This window comes from Tympanuchus pallidicinctus, unplaced genomic scaffold (assembly GCF_026119805.1).
Source record: "Tympanuchus pallidicinctus isolate F22 unplaced genomic scaffold, pur_lepc_1.0 scaffold8, whole genome shotgun sequence".
In the NCBI taxonomy this organism is placed as follows: Eukaryota; Metazoa; Chordata; class Aves; order Galliformes; family Phasianidae; genus Tympanuchus; species Tympanuchus pallidicinctus.
In genome coordinates, this window is record NW_026294802.1 from 31,981,508 (window position 1) to 31,999,826 (window position 18,319).

The 18,319-nt window shown below is 34.1% G+C and overlaps 1 protein-coding gene across 8 annotated transcripts in view; it reads right to left on the reverse strand.

Moving 5' to 3' along the window:
- Window positions 1–1,575: 1,575 nt before the first annotated feature.
- Window positions 1,576–18,319, reverse strand: part of SLC16A7 (solute carrier family 16 member 7) — a 75,993-nt gene continuing 59,249 nt past the window's right edge. For all 8 annotated transcript variants that reach the window (XM_052669190.1, XM_052669195.1, XM_052669193.1 and 5 more), the window contains 3 exons: window positions 7,601–7,744; window positions 5,509–6,321; window positions 1,576–2,978 (listed from right to left, as the gene is read on the reverse strand). In XM_052669190.1, coding sequence (XP_052525150.1) covers window positions 2,707–2,978; window positions 5,509–6,321; window positions 7,601–7,744 — 1,229 coding nt within the window. In that variant the 3' untranslated portion in view covers window positions 1,576–2,706. The remainder of the gene's footprint in view (window positions 2,979–5,508; window positions 6,322–7,600; window positions 7,745–18,319) is intronic.

The window sequence follows — 18,319 nt, forward strand, 5'->3', positions numbered from 1 at the left end:
CAGTTTTAAGAAGAAAAAATGAGAAGAATGTAAAGAAATGCTTCTCTAGATTCAGTTCACATCTTATGTTGTTTCTGTTGCCTGATACATCATTTTACCTCATTATGTGATTAAAAGCTGTACATTGGTGAATGGTGGTAAAGCAGCTCTTTGATTCCTACTACTGACATAATTGACTGGAGATGAAAGATCAGGAGTCCTGTAGAGAATATACAGAAATATTGATTTCCTCTGAGATAGTAACATCAGTGTTGCTATTGTAGGTGTGTCTATGGCTCAGAGAAACTTGTTTTTCCCTTATTTCCTATGCCATGTTTTATTGCATTCTGCAGTCCTTTACGGAACAGGTGAGCTGCCTGTATGATTCCCAAGAGCCTCTTACTTGAGTCCTAAAGGTCAATATCAATTTTTAATGGGCTTAAATCAAAAGTTGATACTTGCTGTCTTTTACCCTGCATTTTTAATCATGCTATTTTGTGGTTTTGTTCTTGTTCTTTTTTTTTTTTCATTTTGGTTTATTGGGTTTCTGTTTGTTTGTTTGCTTGTTTTGCAGAGATAATAAACACACAAATTTTTGCCTGTCATTTTTGTTCTACCTATGTACTCAACTCTTTTCAAATAATCTCTGCCTTTGACACTTGCTGTCAAGAGCAAAGTGGTGCTCCTGATGACTACTCTTTAGCTGATGTTTCAGTTCATCCTTTGTAGTCCAGCATTATTACTGATATTCCTAACTGTATGACAGCTTGCCAATTATGAAACTCTACATCTCTTGACATGTGGGACATTTTCAGACTGGACCCTGGAACTCCCCATGTATGTCCATGCATCCATAACCAGAGTAATGCTTTCATCTCATAGGGTGTTGTCTGGATTACATTTTGAAAGAAGGTATAATGTCTTTATGTCTCTGAACTGCAACTTTATGGGGATTATATCACTTTCCTTTAGACAGTTCACTGCTCAAATCTGAGCATATAACCCTTATTTTCTTCTGAAACTCTGAAATACACATTATTTTATTGCTGAAGTACCTACAAGACTTGTAGAAGCTATCTGGATTTCCTGTGCTTAATTAGGTAAAAAGAAGATGCAAATTTCTGTACCATCTTGCTAGTGGATTCATGATGTTTCTTCTCCAAAACAGTGCTAATGAAAAGTTCAGCGTTACTCTGGAAGTACATAGCAAATAAGATGATAATCCTGTAAGACAGAGGCAAGCAGTATCTTTTTTTGTTTTTTTTTTTTTAAATAGTGAAAATAAGCAAATTGAATGCTGCTCTTAAGAAACTGGCATTTCCACTTGCTAGTTTCTGTTATTGTATTTCTTTTGTTATTGGCACTTCAAATCGCTATATGTATTTGAGGACTAAAGAAAAATAACATACTTTTTCCTGAATTGAATGTACACGTACAAATGTTCTATGAATCAGACCCTTAATTTTCACAACTTCTGTGGCATATATATGAAATTCTGCAAAATGAAGTTCCTCAACTATGAATAGAACAGAAATATTTTCATCTAAAACCTTCAGAACCTTGCACTTTTCAATTTCAAGTGCAATGCTAAATCTCTTTTTTATTAATAATTTTTATTTTATTTTATTTTGTTTTTATCTAAAGGAACAATTGTGTGTATTTCAATTGATGTGTCTATGTGAAACAAGACCAAATATCCTGCACAAAAAATGATACGCTAATACAAAGCTCCCAGATTTGTACTGACAATGTACTTTGCAGCATTTTTGATTAAACCAATAACATGAAATAGAAGTAGCTTTTCACTAAATACATGGGAAGGGGAGATGAGAACTGGTATGAAGTTACCTGCCCTCAAGGACCTGAAGTTAGACCTTACATCTTGTCATCAACCAGTTAACGACTTGCCAATTAACTCAAGCATCCACGCTGATGTCATTGCCATGAAGCAAGTGAACAAACTGATTTCCACTTTTGTTAGCAGTATAAATTCTAATTTAGAATATTTTCATTTAGCTTATTTTGAATTAGTGAGGTCTGAATGTACTTGTGTACAAATGCGTCTGTTGAAGTTTATAACATAGCCACCTATTACAGGAGGAAACAACCTCTGCTGTTTATTGCATTTTATAAATTGTGCCCACCAATTGTGTGTCTTCCAACCTGAACTTCTACATTCCTATTGTAATTGTTTACATAGATATAATGAATATTTTGATCTAGTGGGCATATAAATGAGAAAAAATTTTCATTGTGCTTCATTCAGGTAATTTTGAAACAAACCTTTGAGCTCGTATTTTTTTTTTTAATATATTAGTAGTAAATACAGTTTGGGCACATTAATTCAACAGACATTAACAGTACTCTATTAAAGAACACAAAATATCTCCCCATATAACAGCAACAGACGCTTTTGCATTAGATGTATTTTTGAAAGAAAACTTTGTCATGTGAAGGCTTTACACCTAGTTTTCTTGACTCTTCACTGTCCAGAGTCATAGTTTGGATGGGCTTATTTATGGAACCACTACCTCTGTAACTTCAATTTTGTATCACTGAAATAAATAAACAGTAGATTGTAATTTAACTCGGAGTCTTGACATGGGGCAAAAATCTGTTCCCATCCAATATTGTAACTGATCATTATTAACACAAAACCTGGCTTGTGTCTTGAAGGCATATTTCAAATGGAAGTCGTAAGTGTTGTCTTCTGGGCTACATAGCAGATTAAATATTGGTTTCTCTTTCTGAAGGATCTTCAAGAGTTCTGTCAGCTCTGCTAGCAGCATCTTCATTCTCGTTGTTTGTTAGTGGTTCTGCCTCCTTCAAGTCAGTGTTCTTCTGTGCTTTCTGTTTCTCATCTTCTAACTTTTTTTCTTTTGCCAATAGCCTGTAGTTAATAGCATTGCCAATGAACAACCAGATGCTGGCCACAATCACAATCACTCCACAGACAAAATACATGTATTGATATTCACCAGTAACATCCACTAACCAACCTGAAATAGAAAAACATAAGGAGAGAAAAGTATGTTTAGAATAGAACACCTAATACAATCTAAATATTTCTTCAGGAGAAACATCTATATATGACCTGTTTTCAAAGCTGGAGCAGAAAAGTGTTTCCAATACATTCAAATTGTCTAAAATATATAGTGGGCCTCTAATAAAACATGCAATTGTTGATTAAACTAGCAATTGTCACTGGAATCACTGACAATGATAAAATATTGAAGAACAAAATAAGAAAAGCTTAATGAATAATGACAGACAGTTTCCAGTTCTTTCATTTTCTTTCATTGTCTTATTATTTTATTCAGCTCCTGATTTTGCTTTTTATTGTTTTGGAGTGACTGCCTGACACTCATGGAGGCTGTACACAGACAATAGCATGAGAAGGAATGTGCCTTCTTAGACTGCTGTCACTGTGCACCAACTGCTTGTTTTTCATTTTTATTTTCCTGTGACTGGTGAAAGAAATAGAAAGCCTTATTTCTTCAGCCATCATCCTTAACTGTTGATTTTTGAACTCAGAAGCCTGTACCTAAGAATTATACTCAAAATTCTAAGATTAGTTCTGACATGACAACTACAACATTCTTCCATTTTACGAGCCATTCTTTCTGATTTTTTTCAACTCCCTAATCAACATTTGTACTTATCCAAGCATTCAGCTTTGAACACAGCTACACTATCACTGAAATTCAAAAGATAATCTGCACAGTAAGTACTTACTTAGATGCTTCTATTGGGTTGTATCCAATGCCCTAATTCACCTGAGACACATTTACAAGCCATCAAACTATTTTAGTCTTTTCTTTACTTCACAAGCCTAGCATTAGAAAAAACTCAAGTAGTGCTGCAAGTGTATAATTAACTTATTATTGTATATAGTACAATTTACCGCTTTTTATTCATAAGCAGTCTCATAAAATTGATTAAAAATGAGATTCTGCACTAACATTACTTCAGCATAGTATTTAAAAGAACAAGAACTAGTCAAAACTGGAAGTTAGATTTTTCATGTGTTCATCCCTCTGTTGTCTCTGTTCAACAAGCACAGTCAATTACCATCGTTATAGCACAAATACTTGTGGTTATAGCACTATACACAGCCTTTCGAAACTTGTGCAAATCTGACAAATTAAAAAATAAATACTCATATATGCCATTGCACCACTGATATTAAATTTAAAATTTTTGGATATTGATATTGATTTCAGGGCCTGGCTGAAAAAGCTAGACTCTATCAGTCACAGATGGCTCCCCCCACTAGGTGGCACAGAAAGAGTCTGTGTGAGTTGTACGTTTTGTTCTGCCATTACCAAAATGAACTCATATGATGAAAGATGAGGCAAATATGGAGTATCTTGAGGTCTGTTAAAAACATACTTGTACAATTATTATTGTAATGAAATGAGTTGAACAGTTCTGGCTTATTTAAAATTTCATAAAGGAATGCTTTTTTCATACAAATATTGATGGCAATCCTAAAAAAACTTGGACATGTACTTTTAGGCACATATAGTCTAGCTGACTTTTGTGACACTGCTTATTTGGGTATAGTGTATGTTCACAGAGCTAGGAGTCTTTGCATTTCTATATTGTTGGGCTTACAGTACAAGACACACACACGCAATTAATATATACTTTTCAACAAGATTTGGGTATCTATTTTTTTAGAGAAACTTCTGTAAGACTCTTTTCATCATTTTTGCTACCTGAGTCCCAAAAGTTACAAATACAGCTCAAGCTATATCAACTAGTCTGCTTTTTATCTCCCCTTACGTTGAAAAGAGAAGCTAGTAACACTAACAATTTTCAGTCCAGGTAGGATGATTCATACAGTGAAATGTCTGAAACCTATCTAATGCCTACAGAAACAGGCTGAACAATTGGCTGAGTGTGGAGGTGTGGTGTGACATTCACATGAGGGCACAGTGCCATGCAACACCATGCTGGAGTACTGCCTGAGCTGCTAAGCCTGACTTTGCCCATCCCAGCACCTCTCTGCCAGTTTGTTTTATCTAGATATGCAAATAGTCTCCATTTAGAGAAATTAAGATTGTCATTTTAAATGTAAGAAAGTGTTCCTTCAGCTGTGATGAAGTTGGAGAAACTACAAGTCACTCTGTAAAATCTTCAAAAACTGACCAGTGGATCAGATGAATTCAAGGGAGTAAGAATTGTTCTGGTGAAGAGCAAAGTGGAACTGAATATATGAAAATTAAGGCAGCAAACTTAGCTCTAAGTACTACCAGGGAATCATACATTATCTGAATTTAAGGGCTAGTCAAGATACATTCATAATCTATCTACTGCAAATACATTCCATGAATGCCTTTACATTTTCATGCAGATATGAAACTGTGAATTGCAAAGATAATAGGTGCAATGCAGTGCTTCTACATTACATTCCTAATCACAGAGAAAACATGACATAACATTAAGTAAAATTATTTTATTAATTCATTAGTAAACTGCAAGGTCATATCTGGAAAAAAAAAGTGGAATAAAAGAGATTCTTACCTCCTAGAGGAGGGCCTATGAGCACAGGGCAGCATTCCACGATGGTGACCAGTCCAACTGCACTGGAAAATCTGGCAGCACCAACAAGGTCCATCAGAGTCTCAAAAAGTACACTGCTAACCATTCCAAATGCAAACCCAAAAAATACAGCATATATCACCAAGCCAGTGTAATTTGTTGCCAGAGGACATAAGATATGACAGACTCCATTGTAGAAGACAGCAAAACTAAAAAAGTACTGGATCTTTGGACGGATAAATTTAGAGTTTGCTACAAGTCCCATTGAAGGCCTAGCAAACATATCTACAAAGGCTAAAATGGATAGTAAAAAAGCAGCAGAATATTCATCAATTCCCTTGTGTTTGGCATAAGGAGCCAAAAAAACTATTGGAGCAAAGAAACCAATAAACATAATAACATTTCCTGACAAATAGATCAGAAACCCTCTGTGTTTGAAGAGGGATAGGTCTAGGTATTTATTAATAGTTTGCCAAAAAGACTTCTTGTTGTTTTTGTGCAGGCTAGAATCTCCTGTGCCTTTTTCAACATCTTTTTTCACAGGAGGGACTGGTTTTGGTCCAACAGGCCTCATAAGTGACCCAGCCACACAGCAGTTCAAAAGTAGTCCTCCCAGAATGAGAAAGCTTCCTTTCCAACCAAATGCATTAAAAAGGAATTGATTGAGAGGTGCCAATGTGCTCAGAAACACTGGACTTCCAGCCATGGCCAATCCATTAGCAATGGGACGCTTCTTATAGAAATACTTGCCGATCATTGTTAAGGCAGGCTGTAAATTGAATGCCAAACCCAGACCTAAAATACAAATACAAATAGTACAAAGCATTACTGCATAGCATGAACTGCAGAACATACACTATACTGTAGCCAAGTTTTTTTTAATATTACCAATATCTAATCTAGTGATTTTGAATGAAAATGAAAACCACCTAGAATGAGAGTGAAATACAGCTTCACGCCTTGCTGTCTCTCTTCAAGTCAGCAGTAAGTCATGGTGGTATTCTGTCATTTCTGTCTGTAGCATTTTAATATAAACCCAAATTCCTTGTTGTGTTTCAGCAATGATAGAGACAGTGGAATGACACAGGAATTATGGTATCAGCACCATGATTCTATTTTTTATTTAGTAAGCCATAATACAATTATCTCTTGGCTCATTTCACAAAGGTTAGTAAATGGCAACTCAGTTACAATGAAAATAGGATGAACTTAAATCTCCTCTCATTTTATTTCCAGTCCTATTTAAGATTGAAATTGTTTATAAAAGTGGAAATTAAAAGGTATAATTATTTTGGAGCACATTCAGCTCTACAACCTCAGGTATGGAAGTCTCCACTTGTTGCAGAAGAGGAGGAAAAGTATGGAGATAGTCCACACATTCACACGAGAATATGAGTTCCTCCTCTTGGCCTTCTGTCCATATTAAGACATCTCTGTAATAAAGGCTAAGTAGCTATTCATCTGTTTGGTGGCATTCATTTTATTAGAGATACTTTTGGTAAATAACTAATTTACTGGCTTTACAACTACCTCATTGTCTTAGGAAATATTCAGGCTTTTAATGACACAGGAAAAATTTTGTTTAAATTTTGACTTGGATTTTACACAGAAAGCTTTAGAATTGAAACCTATCATATTTTCTATGGGAGAAAACCTACAGAAAGCTGGGATTAGGTTCTGCATTTTTACTATAATTCTGTTACTCTTTGCCACCCTGCTTGATGTGTAACCTGATTGAAAGCTAAAACAATGAACGTGAAATGCTACACAAATTACAGTAATAAATGCTGTCAATTTTTATACCATAATTACAGTGCAGCATGGAAGAGTACATACATACAGCATTTATTGAATAAAATTCTCAACTGTTCCTTAAATATTCTATGAAATAATTTAACATCATAGTGGCTAATTTAAAGAATTAAAACATTTACGTGGCTGAAATGAACTGATATTGTTTCCTTCTTGTTTAGCATGTGCAATGCCTTGCATGCTGAGTTTTTCCTCAGTAACGGGTTGCTGGTACAGCAGTACCAGAAATAATATAGTATTACATTTTAAAGAGCACTCTTACCTCCAACAACACCAATACATATATATAGCTCCAGAACGCTATTGCAGAAAGAGGAAGCAATCATGCCAAATGAACACAGAATACCCCCTGCTATCATCACTGGTCGGCTACCATATTTATTCACCAGAATGCTGCTTATGGGACCTGTTGGAAGAAAGAAAAAGTATTAGTAGATAGAAGGTAACTCTATCATACATGTCTTCTTCTTCAAGATATGTTGGAATGCCTTAGCATTCCATCCAGGAGAATGTTTAGCTGTTTCTATACTGATTTGTCAGACAAACACTCTGTTTGCAGACACATGAGCCTGAATGTGGATATACTATGTCCATGACAATATAAATATCGATTTATCATGGAGACGGATCACAAGATTAAAGACATCAGACAAGCAAGAAGGATTGTTACAGTTCACAAGTAATCAATACTGAGATCGGACAGTGGAAGTTTTGAAAGTGCAAGAGCTGAAGAATTTCATGTATGAGACAGATATCAAAACCCTGCTTAACAGAGCAGGAAAAATATCCAGGCAAGCAAACCAACAACTGATCTTGTTGATACTGTAGCACATCAGTATGTCTTGGACACTGACTTAAGCCTACACATAGACACTGTCACATCAGAATGTACATTTCTGGCCCCCAATCACCATTTTCCCTTACCTGATTCAGAGAGGCAGTTAATGGGCAATAGGATGATTACAGGTTGTCTGGGAAAATCTAAAATGTGGTTTAGCATAAAGATTTTGAAACTTTAAAAATATTACTACAAGTTGATTTCTCAGTTTCAACTGCAGTTCAGTTTATGGTGTAATTATGTCCACACTAAACAAACAGCTAGTATGCAATTTAGCATGACATGCATTATATGTTTCTTAAACGACCATGACTAGAATAGATGGCATGCTACATATCAAGATTAAGAGGTTGTCAAAGCTCTTTAGGCAAAACTGCACACCGTCTGATTGCACTATATTTGGCCCAAACCATTATGAATCGCATTGTTTTTGCAATAACTAAACTTACTCAATTAAAAAAAAACAACCACCAGTATTAAAAAGCAATAAATTTTAAATACAAAACAGGCACTTGGCATAAAGTGGAATGCCAAGCACTGCACCTGATTTCATTGCAAAACTCTTTTAAGTCTCTTGCTCTGAATATCAGAAGGAGTAAATGCCAGAATTTTCATGATGCAAAAAAAAACCCCTAAATTCCATCAAATTTAAGACTGTATATTTCATGTGTATATTGTTATTTTGGACTCCACTGTTTGAATTACTCTAAATGTATTAAATGAGTATTACGAACATACTGTAAATGGTAAATACCTACAACAAAAATACTTCACATATGCTGAATGACCAAATTTTAGCTTACTTCCTTAAGGAAACAAATATTTACCATAGTATTGCTCTGTGCCTGCTCACCTTTTCTAACAGCTTGTGAATCCAAAGGTCAGCTTGAAGTTAATTTGATGACAAACATGTCAAGTTGACTGACTGAATATTTAGGGCTCTAATTTACTACAAGATTTCAGTGATGCTTGGATCTTACAATCTGTATTTAAGAAACAGCTTGGGGCCCAAACAGCCCAGGGAAATTTCTGGCAATAAAAGGAGCTCCTTGTCCAGGCAGCCCAGGCATTAGCAAATGTGCTCAATTCTGTATGAGTGATGGAATGGACCTAAAAAAACTTTTTTTCCCAGGAAGCTGAGCAGTGGTGGAAGAAGATAGGTGGTGGAATACAGGAGAAACGTTATTGCTATTTTACTGGTAAGGTAAATGGTAATCAAAGTGAAGGTGTTAGAGCTCATCTTACTGATGAACAAAACAGGACAGAGGACTCTGCTAGCTCTGCTGCTCACTGATTAATCACAAAAGTGGACTGAAACCTCCAGGCTTAAAAACTCAATAATAGAATGGCCCACCAAATATAAAACAGCCCAGAGATTTAATTAGTTTAAATCACACATGAAACACTAAACCATTTAGCAGACATTTTACATTGTGAGATAATCAGTGCTTTTTTATTTACACTTGAGGGGAATCCATGCAGAACCTTGGTGAGGTGAGGTGTCCCTTTCGAGGACATAAGCAGAAGGCATGAGACATGAAGGATTGATAACATATGCTCAAACCACTTCTAAATATATCATGTGTACCTCTCTTGTCTTAGTAAACTTGTGCACTCATAATTACAGTGATATGTAATTTCAATCACAAATTGTTTTAATACAGATATGTCTGAACAATCAGTAGTTAGGGTCATGTCTGGATTAGAAAGAAAGCCCTTTTAAAATACATGAACAATATATTTTCTTAGGTTAAAGTAAAAACAAACAGACAAACAAAAAACCCACAACTTTAACTCAAAGTAAAAAGTTTAATTCCAATATCAAGTAATATTTATATTATTTAAAAAATAATATTAAGATATTTTTCTAAAAGAAAAAGACTTAAGGGTTCTCATTGCTAAACACAACAATGGCATCTCGCTTCAAACACCAAAACAAGGATATTTTAATATTTTCAGGTTATTTTTCTTATTATGAAATAGGAGTATTTCTATAAATTGGACCACATGAAAAATCACGTGATATTTGTTAATTTCCCCAAAATTATGTCAACAATAAATGCCGACTTGCTGTAATCATATTAGAATGTTCCTTTCATCATCCTTGGGGGAGGAGGGAGGGAGGAAGGGGAAGAACTACAAAAGAAGCATTTTGGACAATATTTGGTCAAAGTATTTACAGACATATTAACTACAGGCAGCATCTTGAGTTTTACCCTTATGTAAGAACTTAAGAAATTATCTAGATAGCAAAAGACCTGATAGCAATCTGTTTCTTTTCACAGTCTTTTTCATTAAACAAAGACTGTGAAAAGCCAAGATACGTGTGAGACAGTGTGAAGATGATGAATTAAATGCACACATAGCAGACTATCAAATGTTGGAGAAAAATAGATTGAAAAATATTGTGCAGTATTGCTGCATTGCTAACTTAATTTAAATAAAACTATGAATCAACATTGCACAGTGTTGACATTTTCCAACTATAACCATGGGAAAAGTCATGCTCTACATTAGCATTTACTGTAAAAAAATCTGAACTATAGTATCCATGTTCTTTGATATTGTACCATCAAACCTTCCTTCCTTCTACAAGACAGGATAATACGTCAGATTCTTATTTGTTTAGTTGTCTGGGGAAGATATTTGCTTTTGGAAGTTTTCTTTTAGGGAATGGGAAATAACTCATTTTCACAGCACAATACTTTCAGGGACGTAGCTTTGCAAACAGTTCAGAAAAAAGAAAACTGCATCTCTGTGGATGTTAACTATGGCAGCTGGGCCAGGACTTAAGGACTTACAGCTTTTGTGATCAAAGAATGCAATGTCATCCTCACCTACAATGCGCGTTAGCTCAAAGTCAAGTATGCATGTATCAGTTTAGGCAGGTAGTGGGCAAAGACACCAGAGAAAAGACAAAGATACCTGGTATATCAGAGCTCTGAACTTTCAAATTTGGACTAAATTTGGACCTAAATTTGGACTGCATAAATTAAAAATTCTTCTAAAATTTATATTATCTTTGAGGTGTTTTACTCAAGTAATGAAGTGCATTTACTGATTTACTGACAAAACTTGATATCACTTTTTTTTTTTTTTTTTTTGTATTCTAGCATTTTAATTTAGTATTTGTGCATTTGAGAAATACAAAACTTTCTATCACAGACTAAGTTAGTTCAAGACACCTCCATTAGCATCCAGAAACCCTCCCAATCTGTTGAGTAGGTTAAATATGCTCTTGTGACATCTGTGTATATACTTGGTTTCTGAGTCCACATAAATTCCAGCTGTTTGTTTGCCTGAAACCATACTTTTTATAGCCCTGCATCAATCTAATTTTACATTTAACAGTTTCTGCAAATAAGCAATGCTCCCATGCCAGCAGAAGGGACCTAAATTCCATGCTTTTCTATTTTGTTTTTTTTTGTGGGGAGGTTGTTGTTTTTGTTTTTGGGTTTTTTTTGAGAAGCAATATTAAGCTGTTTAAGTCACGTATCACTGCCAAAATCATGCATATTAATGCACCAAAGGACTGCTAGATCTGTGAGTCTATTTTCCTGAAGCCTGAAATAACTACCTAGCAGATGTTAACTCAGGAAGCCCACAAGAATATTTAGCCTGATCTCTCCCTTAGCACCTACAAACCATCAGCCACAAAAGACTATACACTCCCTGAGATAAATTTAAGGCCATGACCATAATATACTAATAGTCTCCTGGCTGTATTTTTGTTTTATATCTGTCTAAGGTAATGTCCAGACATCGAGGAGTAAGATAGCGACAGTAACTGTGTCACTGAAGAACAGACTCAGGAAGGGTTACACAGCAGGGCACAAATGTTTTAAAGGAAGACAAGGGAAAGAAAGAAGCTTTTCATGTTCATCATACATTGAGGAAAAGATTGCAATAACTCTTTCAGCTATATGTTTGGGAGCTGTTAATGATGTTTTATACAAAGCCTATAATCACTTATAAGCACTTATTTTGACAGCTAAGCAGAACATTCACTTGACCAGTTGTATGCAAAAAATGTGAGGACAAGACTGCTTTGATTGGCCTTCAGTCCTCTTACAGAGCTCTTAGTAGAAATACATTGTTTAGAAATGAAATACATTATTTCTTATAATAACAATAGTAGCAATAAGCTTTGTTTTCCTCTCACTTCCAAGTTCAGTGTTTCAACCACTGTTTAAATCTCCCTTCTTCAGTTAAGCTCTGCTGTTGTTAAAGAAAGATAATAAAAAAGACTAGGTAACTGAATAATAAGTAGATTTAAAAAGCAGATGTTAGAAAAAACAATCACTTTTTCCCTTTAAAAGATACCCATGTGCTAAGATTGTTTAAACAGAACTCAAACAATAAAATGTTGGGTTTTTTTTTTTTACAGCAGTGTACTGCTGGATATTTTTGTGGAAATGAACACAGCTCAAACTACAGACTATAAATTTAATAGCCTCTGTCTCATTGTCAGAGATACACACACAGTCATGCACATACCTATGTATTTATTTGCTTTTTCCAGTCATAAAAAAATATACTTCAAAAAATTATCTGACTCTAGAGACAATGCAACAACTTTACATCTAATATCTCTGAAAGCTTAAAGGATGCAAACCAGATGATAACAGTATTTCCATTTCATGATACCCAAAGGTTATAGTACAGGAAGATCTGTTTGAAGGCCACCAAAAAGCATAAAGGAAGATTTACTTGGCATAAAATCTATATCTTGTTCAGCTCTCTGGTAAAGTAACATTTATCAGTCCAAATGTATTAGGTACACTCCATTAATTTATAAGAGAAAGAAAGTCTAGGTCACAGAATTCTTGCTGCCTTCTCTCTTTTTCATCTTTTATTTTATTTTATTTTATTTTATTTTATTTTATTTTATTTTATTTTATTTTATTTTTTCTCTTAACATCAGCTATATTTTCGGTCTGGCTGTATTTTATCTGTGTGTCTGACAAGGCAGAAAGGATCTCCAAGAACTAAAATGAGGATAATCTACTTGCTAATACTGATATCATTCTGACTTTTTTTTTTTTTTTTTTTTTCTTTCCACTTTTAGGAGTTGATTTGTTTTGTTTGGCAGTCACCAGTATTTTCCTACAGCACAGCCTTACTTTTCATTTTAAAACGACTCTTCCAACCACAAGTGCTTTCTGCAAGTACTTAGTATTACTGTTGGAATGTCACATTAGTTATTCAGAGAGTAAGCAAATCAAAATTCATTTCTGACAGTACTGAAAATCATGAAAGCTGAAAATGTCTTAAAAATATTTTGTTTTTCTCAACCAGGATTAACTAAAAATATTGCGTATACTGGGACATTCTTATCTCTAGTCCAAAATCTTCCATTAAATACTATCATATACCAATAAAATACTATCAACGTTCTTGGATGAGCGTTTAGAGGGGGTTGGAGTAGATGGTGAAAAAGAAAGCATCTATGAATTTGAGAACATTAAAATGTCAGGCAACATTTTATTATTGAATTCTTTATCATGTCTGCAGGATGGTAACACATGCAAGAAATAGCAACCAAAAAGAAGTGGTTAAGACTGAATCAGGGTAGCTGAACTTGAGTTAAGATTGTGCAACAGTTCAAGGACTGCATGCCAGGATGCAAGCAGCCAACAGCTCAACCATCCACCAGAGCACTGAGCCTTTCTCATCTCTTCCTCATCTCAAACTATGTTTCTTTTTTTTTTTTTTTTTTTTTTTTTTTTTTTTTTTTTTTTTTTTTTTTTGCCTTGCATGCTTTTGTACATTAGTTGTGGTATTGAGGTGTATGGATCTATGGATCACACAATTTGGAAAACTGATCTCCAAGTCGGCCAACTACTGTATAAATATTAATTTTGAGAAGTTGGAAAACTGTTCAGTTTTAATCAAAGTGTAGTGGTGCTGGTTATTATTTCAATGGATACACATTTTTGTTTGATATTAAATATCTCTTGTATGCTCTGCTATATTTTCTTTCACAAAAGCCTGTCATGAAAGAGTCAATTACAAAGCAGAAGATTTGAAGATGATTTATGGCATTTCTTTAGAAACTAGCAATAAGAAACCTTATGATACTTAATCAGAAATGAGTGTGATACTATGAACTGCTGAACACTCAGCCACTATCATTAACATTTATGGTCACTTACTACTTTAAAATAAAAAAGCATGCTGTCTCAAAATTAACTGGACACTGTGGCCTATATGCTTCTGTCATGAGAACAGCTGCAAATAGAATCAACACCATGATATTGGAATCTCAAATCGTCTTCTAAAAAATTAAATGTGTTTGTTTTGTTTTGTTTTGTCAGAAAGCTGATGCAAACAGCTTGTAACTTAAACAGCAAGTGTAATGTAGTGCATCAGTATTAACATTAGACAATTCAATTGCAAATGCAAGGCTCTTGGAAGACATAATGAAAATGTCCTGGAGAAGAAAAGATTATGAAATTTTCTATTATAGTATTTAAAAGTAATCAACTTCAATCTTCAGGAGCTCATAAACTTTTGTGAAGCTAAAGTTAAGACAGACTTTTCAGACTTAGAAATGTGTTTGGAGATTTCACCTAAATAATGTTACATGCACACAGAACTCACATGACAAAAGGTTACTTCTTTAAATGAAAAAAAAAAAAAAAAAAAAGCAAAAAAAAACAACAACAACAAGGATTTATTCATTTTTCTGCTCAAAAATATGTGAGACAAAAACCAGGTAAATATTAATAAATATAATTCTCTACAGTGGATAGTTTACATGAAGATACTAATAATAAGCTTCATTAAATTTCTATCCTTTCAAGGTTTCAGCAGGAATTTCAGGATGTATAACTCCAAGTACAGAAATGCTCCAATGAACATATTTAATGGTTTTCTTGGAGACATCTTGTCTGTGAAGTATTATTCATTCATCTCAGGGTGCTCCTTCTTCCTCTGTGGATTCTTATAGATGAAGGACTTAGTTTAATTTGATAGTAGCTGTGTGCTTGTACAAGAAGCAGCATTACTTATCTGAAGAGATCAAAACAAGCTCTATCTATCTTTTTTTGTCTACTCACAGGAAACAAAGGAAAATTAATGCTAATGTGAAATTAAAGAATAACTTACAGCTATGCAGAATTTCTAGTACTATTTCAAAGATAATTCTTCTAAACAAACAAAAACTAAAAAAAAAAACCCTATGCCCATACAGAGACAACAATAACAAAATGGGAAGCAGTATTTACATAGAAATATCAATTAAGATATGAAGAAAGAAATATAAACACTCATTTTTCCTCATTTGGTTGTGAGATTTCAAATGATACAAATGGACTGTTTCTACCTGGGGTAACAGAGAGTATTCATCCCATTTATACTTATAAAGTACTTATAAAAGTACTTACTTTTTACCTGAAAACTTCTGAGTGTATTAGTGAGACAAAAGAATTTGAAAATTAATAACTAAATGTCTGTATGCAGAAGACTTGTGTCTTGTCAATGCAGATCACAATTTTGGGAGGAAAAACTTTCCTTAGAGCTTGTTGCTTCTGTGAACTGAACTGTCAGTCAAGCTCTGTATATTCTGCTACTACAAAGCGATTTTCAGCATTGTTGCAGTTCAGAAAATGAAAAGACAGCAGTTGCATTATACTACTGCTGCAGCTACAATTATAGCAATTTGAAAATAAATCCATGTTCTTAATTTCAGAGCTACTCATTGAAAAAGAAAATAAACAGTTCTTGCTAATATTTAAATTCTTCATGGATATTTTCCTAAACCATGCTATTAGCTTACAAATATATAGTCATAAATATTTCCCTTGATTTTTTCTTTCTGCTCCTGAACAACAATACTTTTTCCTCTCTGCATCTGTATGTACACGAGCAAAATATTCACAAATGTTCATTACTCATCACTTTCTATTTATTATATCCTATTATGATTCATGATTTCTTGTATACCTTAAAAAACACTGACTACTTTTCCTAGAAAAAAAGCAAAACTTCATCAGTTAAGATTAATATTGCTATTTGGATTTCTCTGTCTTCTTCAAACTGCCTGTTGTAGTAGTGTTCATACAACATCCTATTTTTACATTGCACATCATCCTACAGCTTTGTTTTGTTTGTTTGTTTGTTTGTTTTCCAGAAAAATATTAAGTCTAACCCAACTTAGAAATGACTCTTTATAAGTTATTGCAGACAATAATACATTACTTCAGGAAAAGCACAACATACATGCTTCCTCTTCCTTGGTCTTTCTTTACCATATTCCTTTCACAACTCAATTTTTAACTGTATAATTAAACTTCAAATTGAAAATATTCAATCTACCATTTATGATGCTTTTCTGGACCACTTACTGTGAATTATGGATCATGAGTCAATCATTAAATGTCATCTACGTATTCAGAATATAAGTACTGAGAAGTATAAATCTGGATGTATTCATAACTGGGAGTCCTGAGAACTCATCGTATTTATATTGTTAGATTATTTCCAAATGCATTTGTTGTCTAACACACATCTCACACTATGCTTATGATGTATTAAAAAAATCTTTCTAAAATAATCATTTTCATTATAATTGCATTCTTAAAAATATCTGATAAAATGCATGTGGTGACTTTCAGGAGTTACAACTGACAAAACTTGTGAGTGGAAATTTCAGAAGCTCCTCAACAGCCTCCTTGACAAGTAAGCTAGCTCATGTATGAAGAACTGTATCTGAATAATATTTAGTTCACAAAGTATGGAGGGAAAGGTGAAGAGGAAGATATTGTTGTTCAGAGATATTCTACAATGTGTGAACTGAGCACTTCCACTAGGGTTTGGCACCCAAGATATTTGAAGTGTAAATGGGGCAGATGTTGGTATATGAAAGGTTATCATTCCATGAGTAGAATTTGCATATTTCCCAGTATTTTGCAAAAGGGGAATCTGAGCAACCAGGGCAATTGGGAGTGGGAGAGATACATAATGACATTCAGCCATCAATTTAAACTGAGCATCCTTGGGATGTTGTTTTCCTGGTTTGGTTGGTTTTCTGTTTTCAGAAAAACAAAAAAACTATGGTAGAGACAACTCAGTGAATAATTCCAGAATTTTGGAAGTGTTCCAGAGGTTCAAATTAGAACTTTTTCCAATTTATTTACAATTTAGGCACCCCAAAATTTTTTAAATAGGAATATTTAGGAAAATATTCACCAGTGAATAAGTAACTTAAGAGTGAGTTCTAATCGTTACTCTCCCAGTCCTTTTTTCTTTCAGATCTTTCAATGTTTTAAAGCAAAATACATATGCTTGAGAATAGTATTCTATTTGATAGTGAAAGTGAAATCACATACATATATATTTCATCCATACATATGAGCAGATGTCACTTTATCTTTCCATATTCCAGTACCTACCTTACATATTATTTTTTTCATTAGACTTGAGTTTGTCATCAGATTGACACTTTGAGATTGCCTTCTACAATAAGAGCTTTGTACGTTGGGTCTTTGAAATCTTTAGACATTTTCCATATATAGTAGTCACCTGCCATTTCTTTTGTGGACTTCAGAACATGCTCATTCCACAGATTCCAATCAGTTAAAGCATGATGACTTTCCTCAACAAGAAGGAAAGTATGCTTTCTCAATAAAAAGAAAATGTCATGAAATTTGAATAGGTAAGATGAGTAGCAGTCATGAAAAAATGAGTAAATGAAACCTGGGACTTAATAAGTGGAAAACTAAGATATCACCAGGGAGCCAGGCAAAGTTATCTGCTGCATTTGTTTTTTGCCTGGACTATAAAGGAATCATGCCCTTCTGTTGTGGCATCAGAGATTATATCCCCACGGACAAAGTCCTCTTGAAAAAGGTGGAGGTGAAATGGAGTCTATACCAATTTTGTTCATATGCATAAGGAATATCTGAGCTCTCCTGTAGGCAGCAACAAGAAGTAACTTGATCACTCAGGACCATCTTATTGCACTTGAAGATAATAATCATGCAGCTTTTGAAACAGGTATATTTTCTTACTTGATGTGAGATAACAACCTAGCAGTGCCAGAAACTTTATTTTCTACCAAGTAACATAAAGCAGCTTAGTTCTAATGATTGTAATGCATCATAAATTCTAAATAAATCAGTGGCCATTAAAATATAGGCT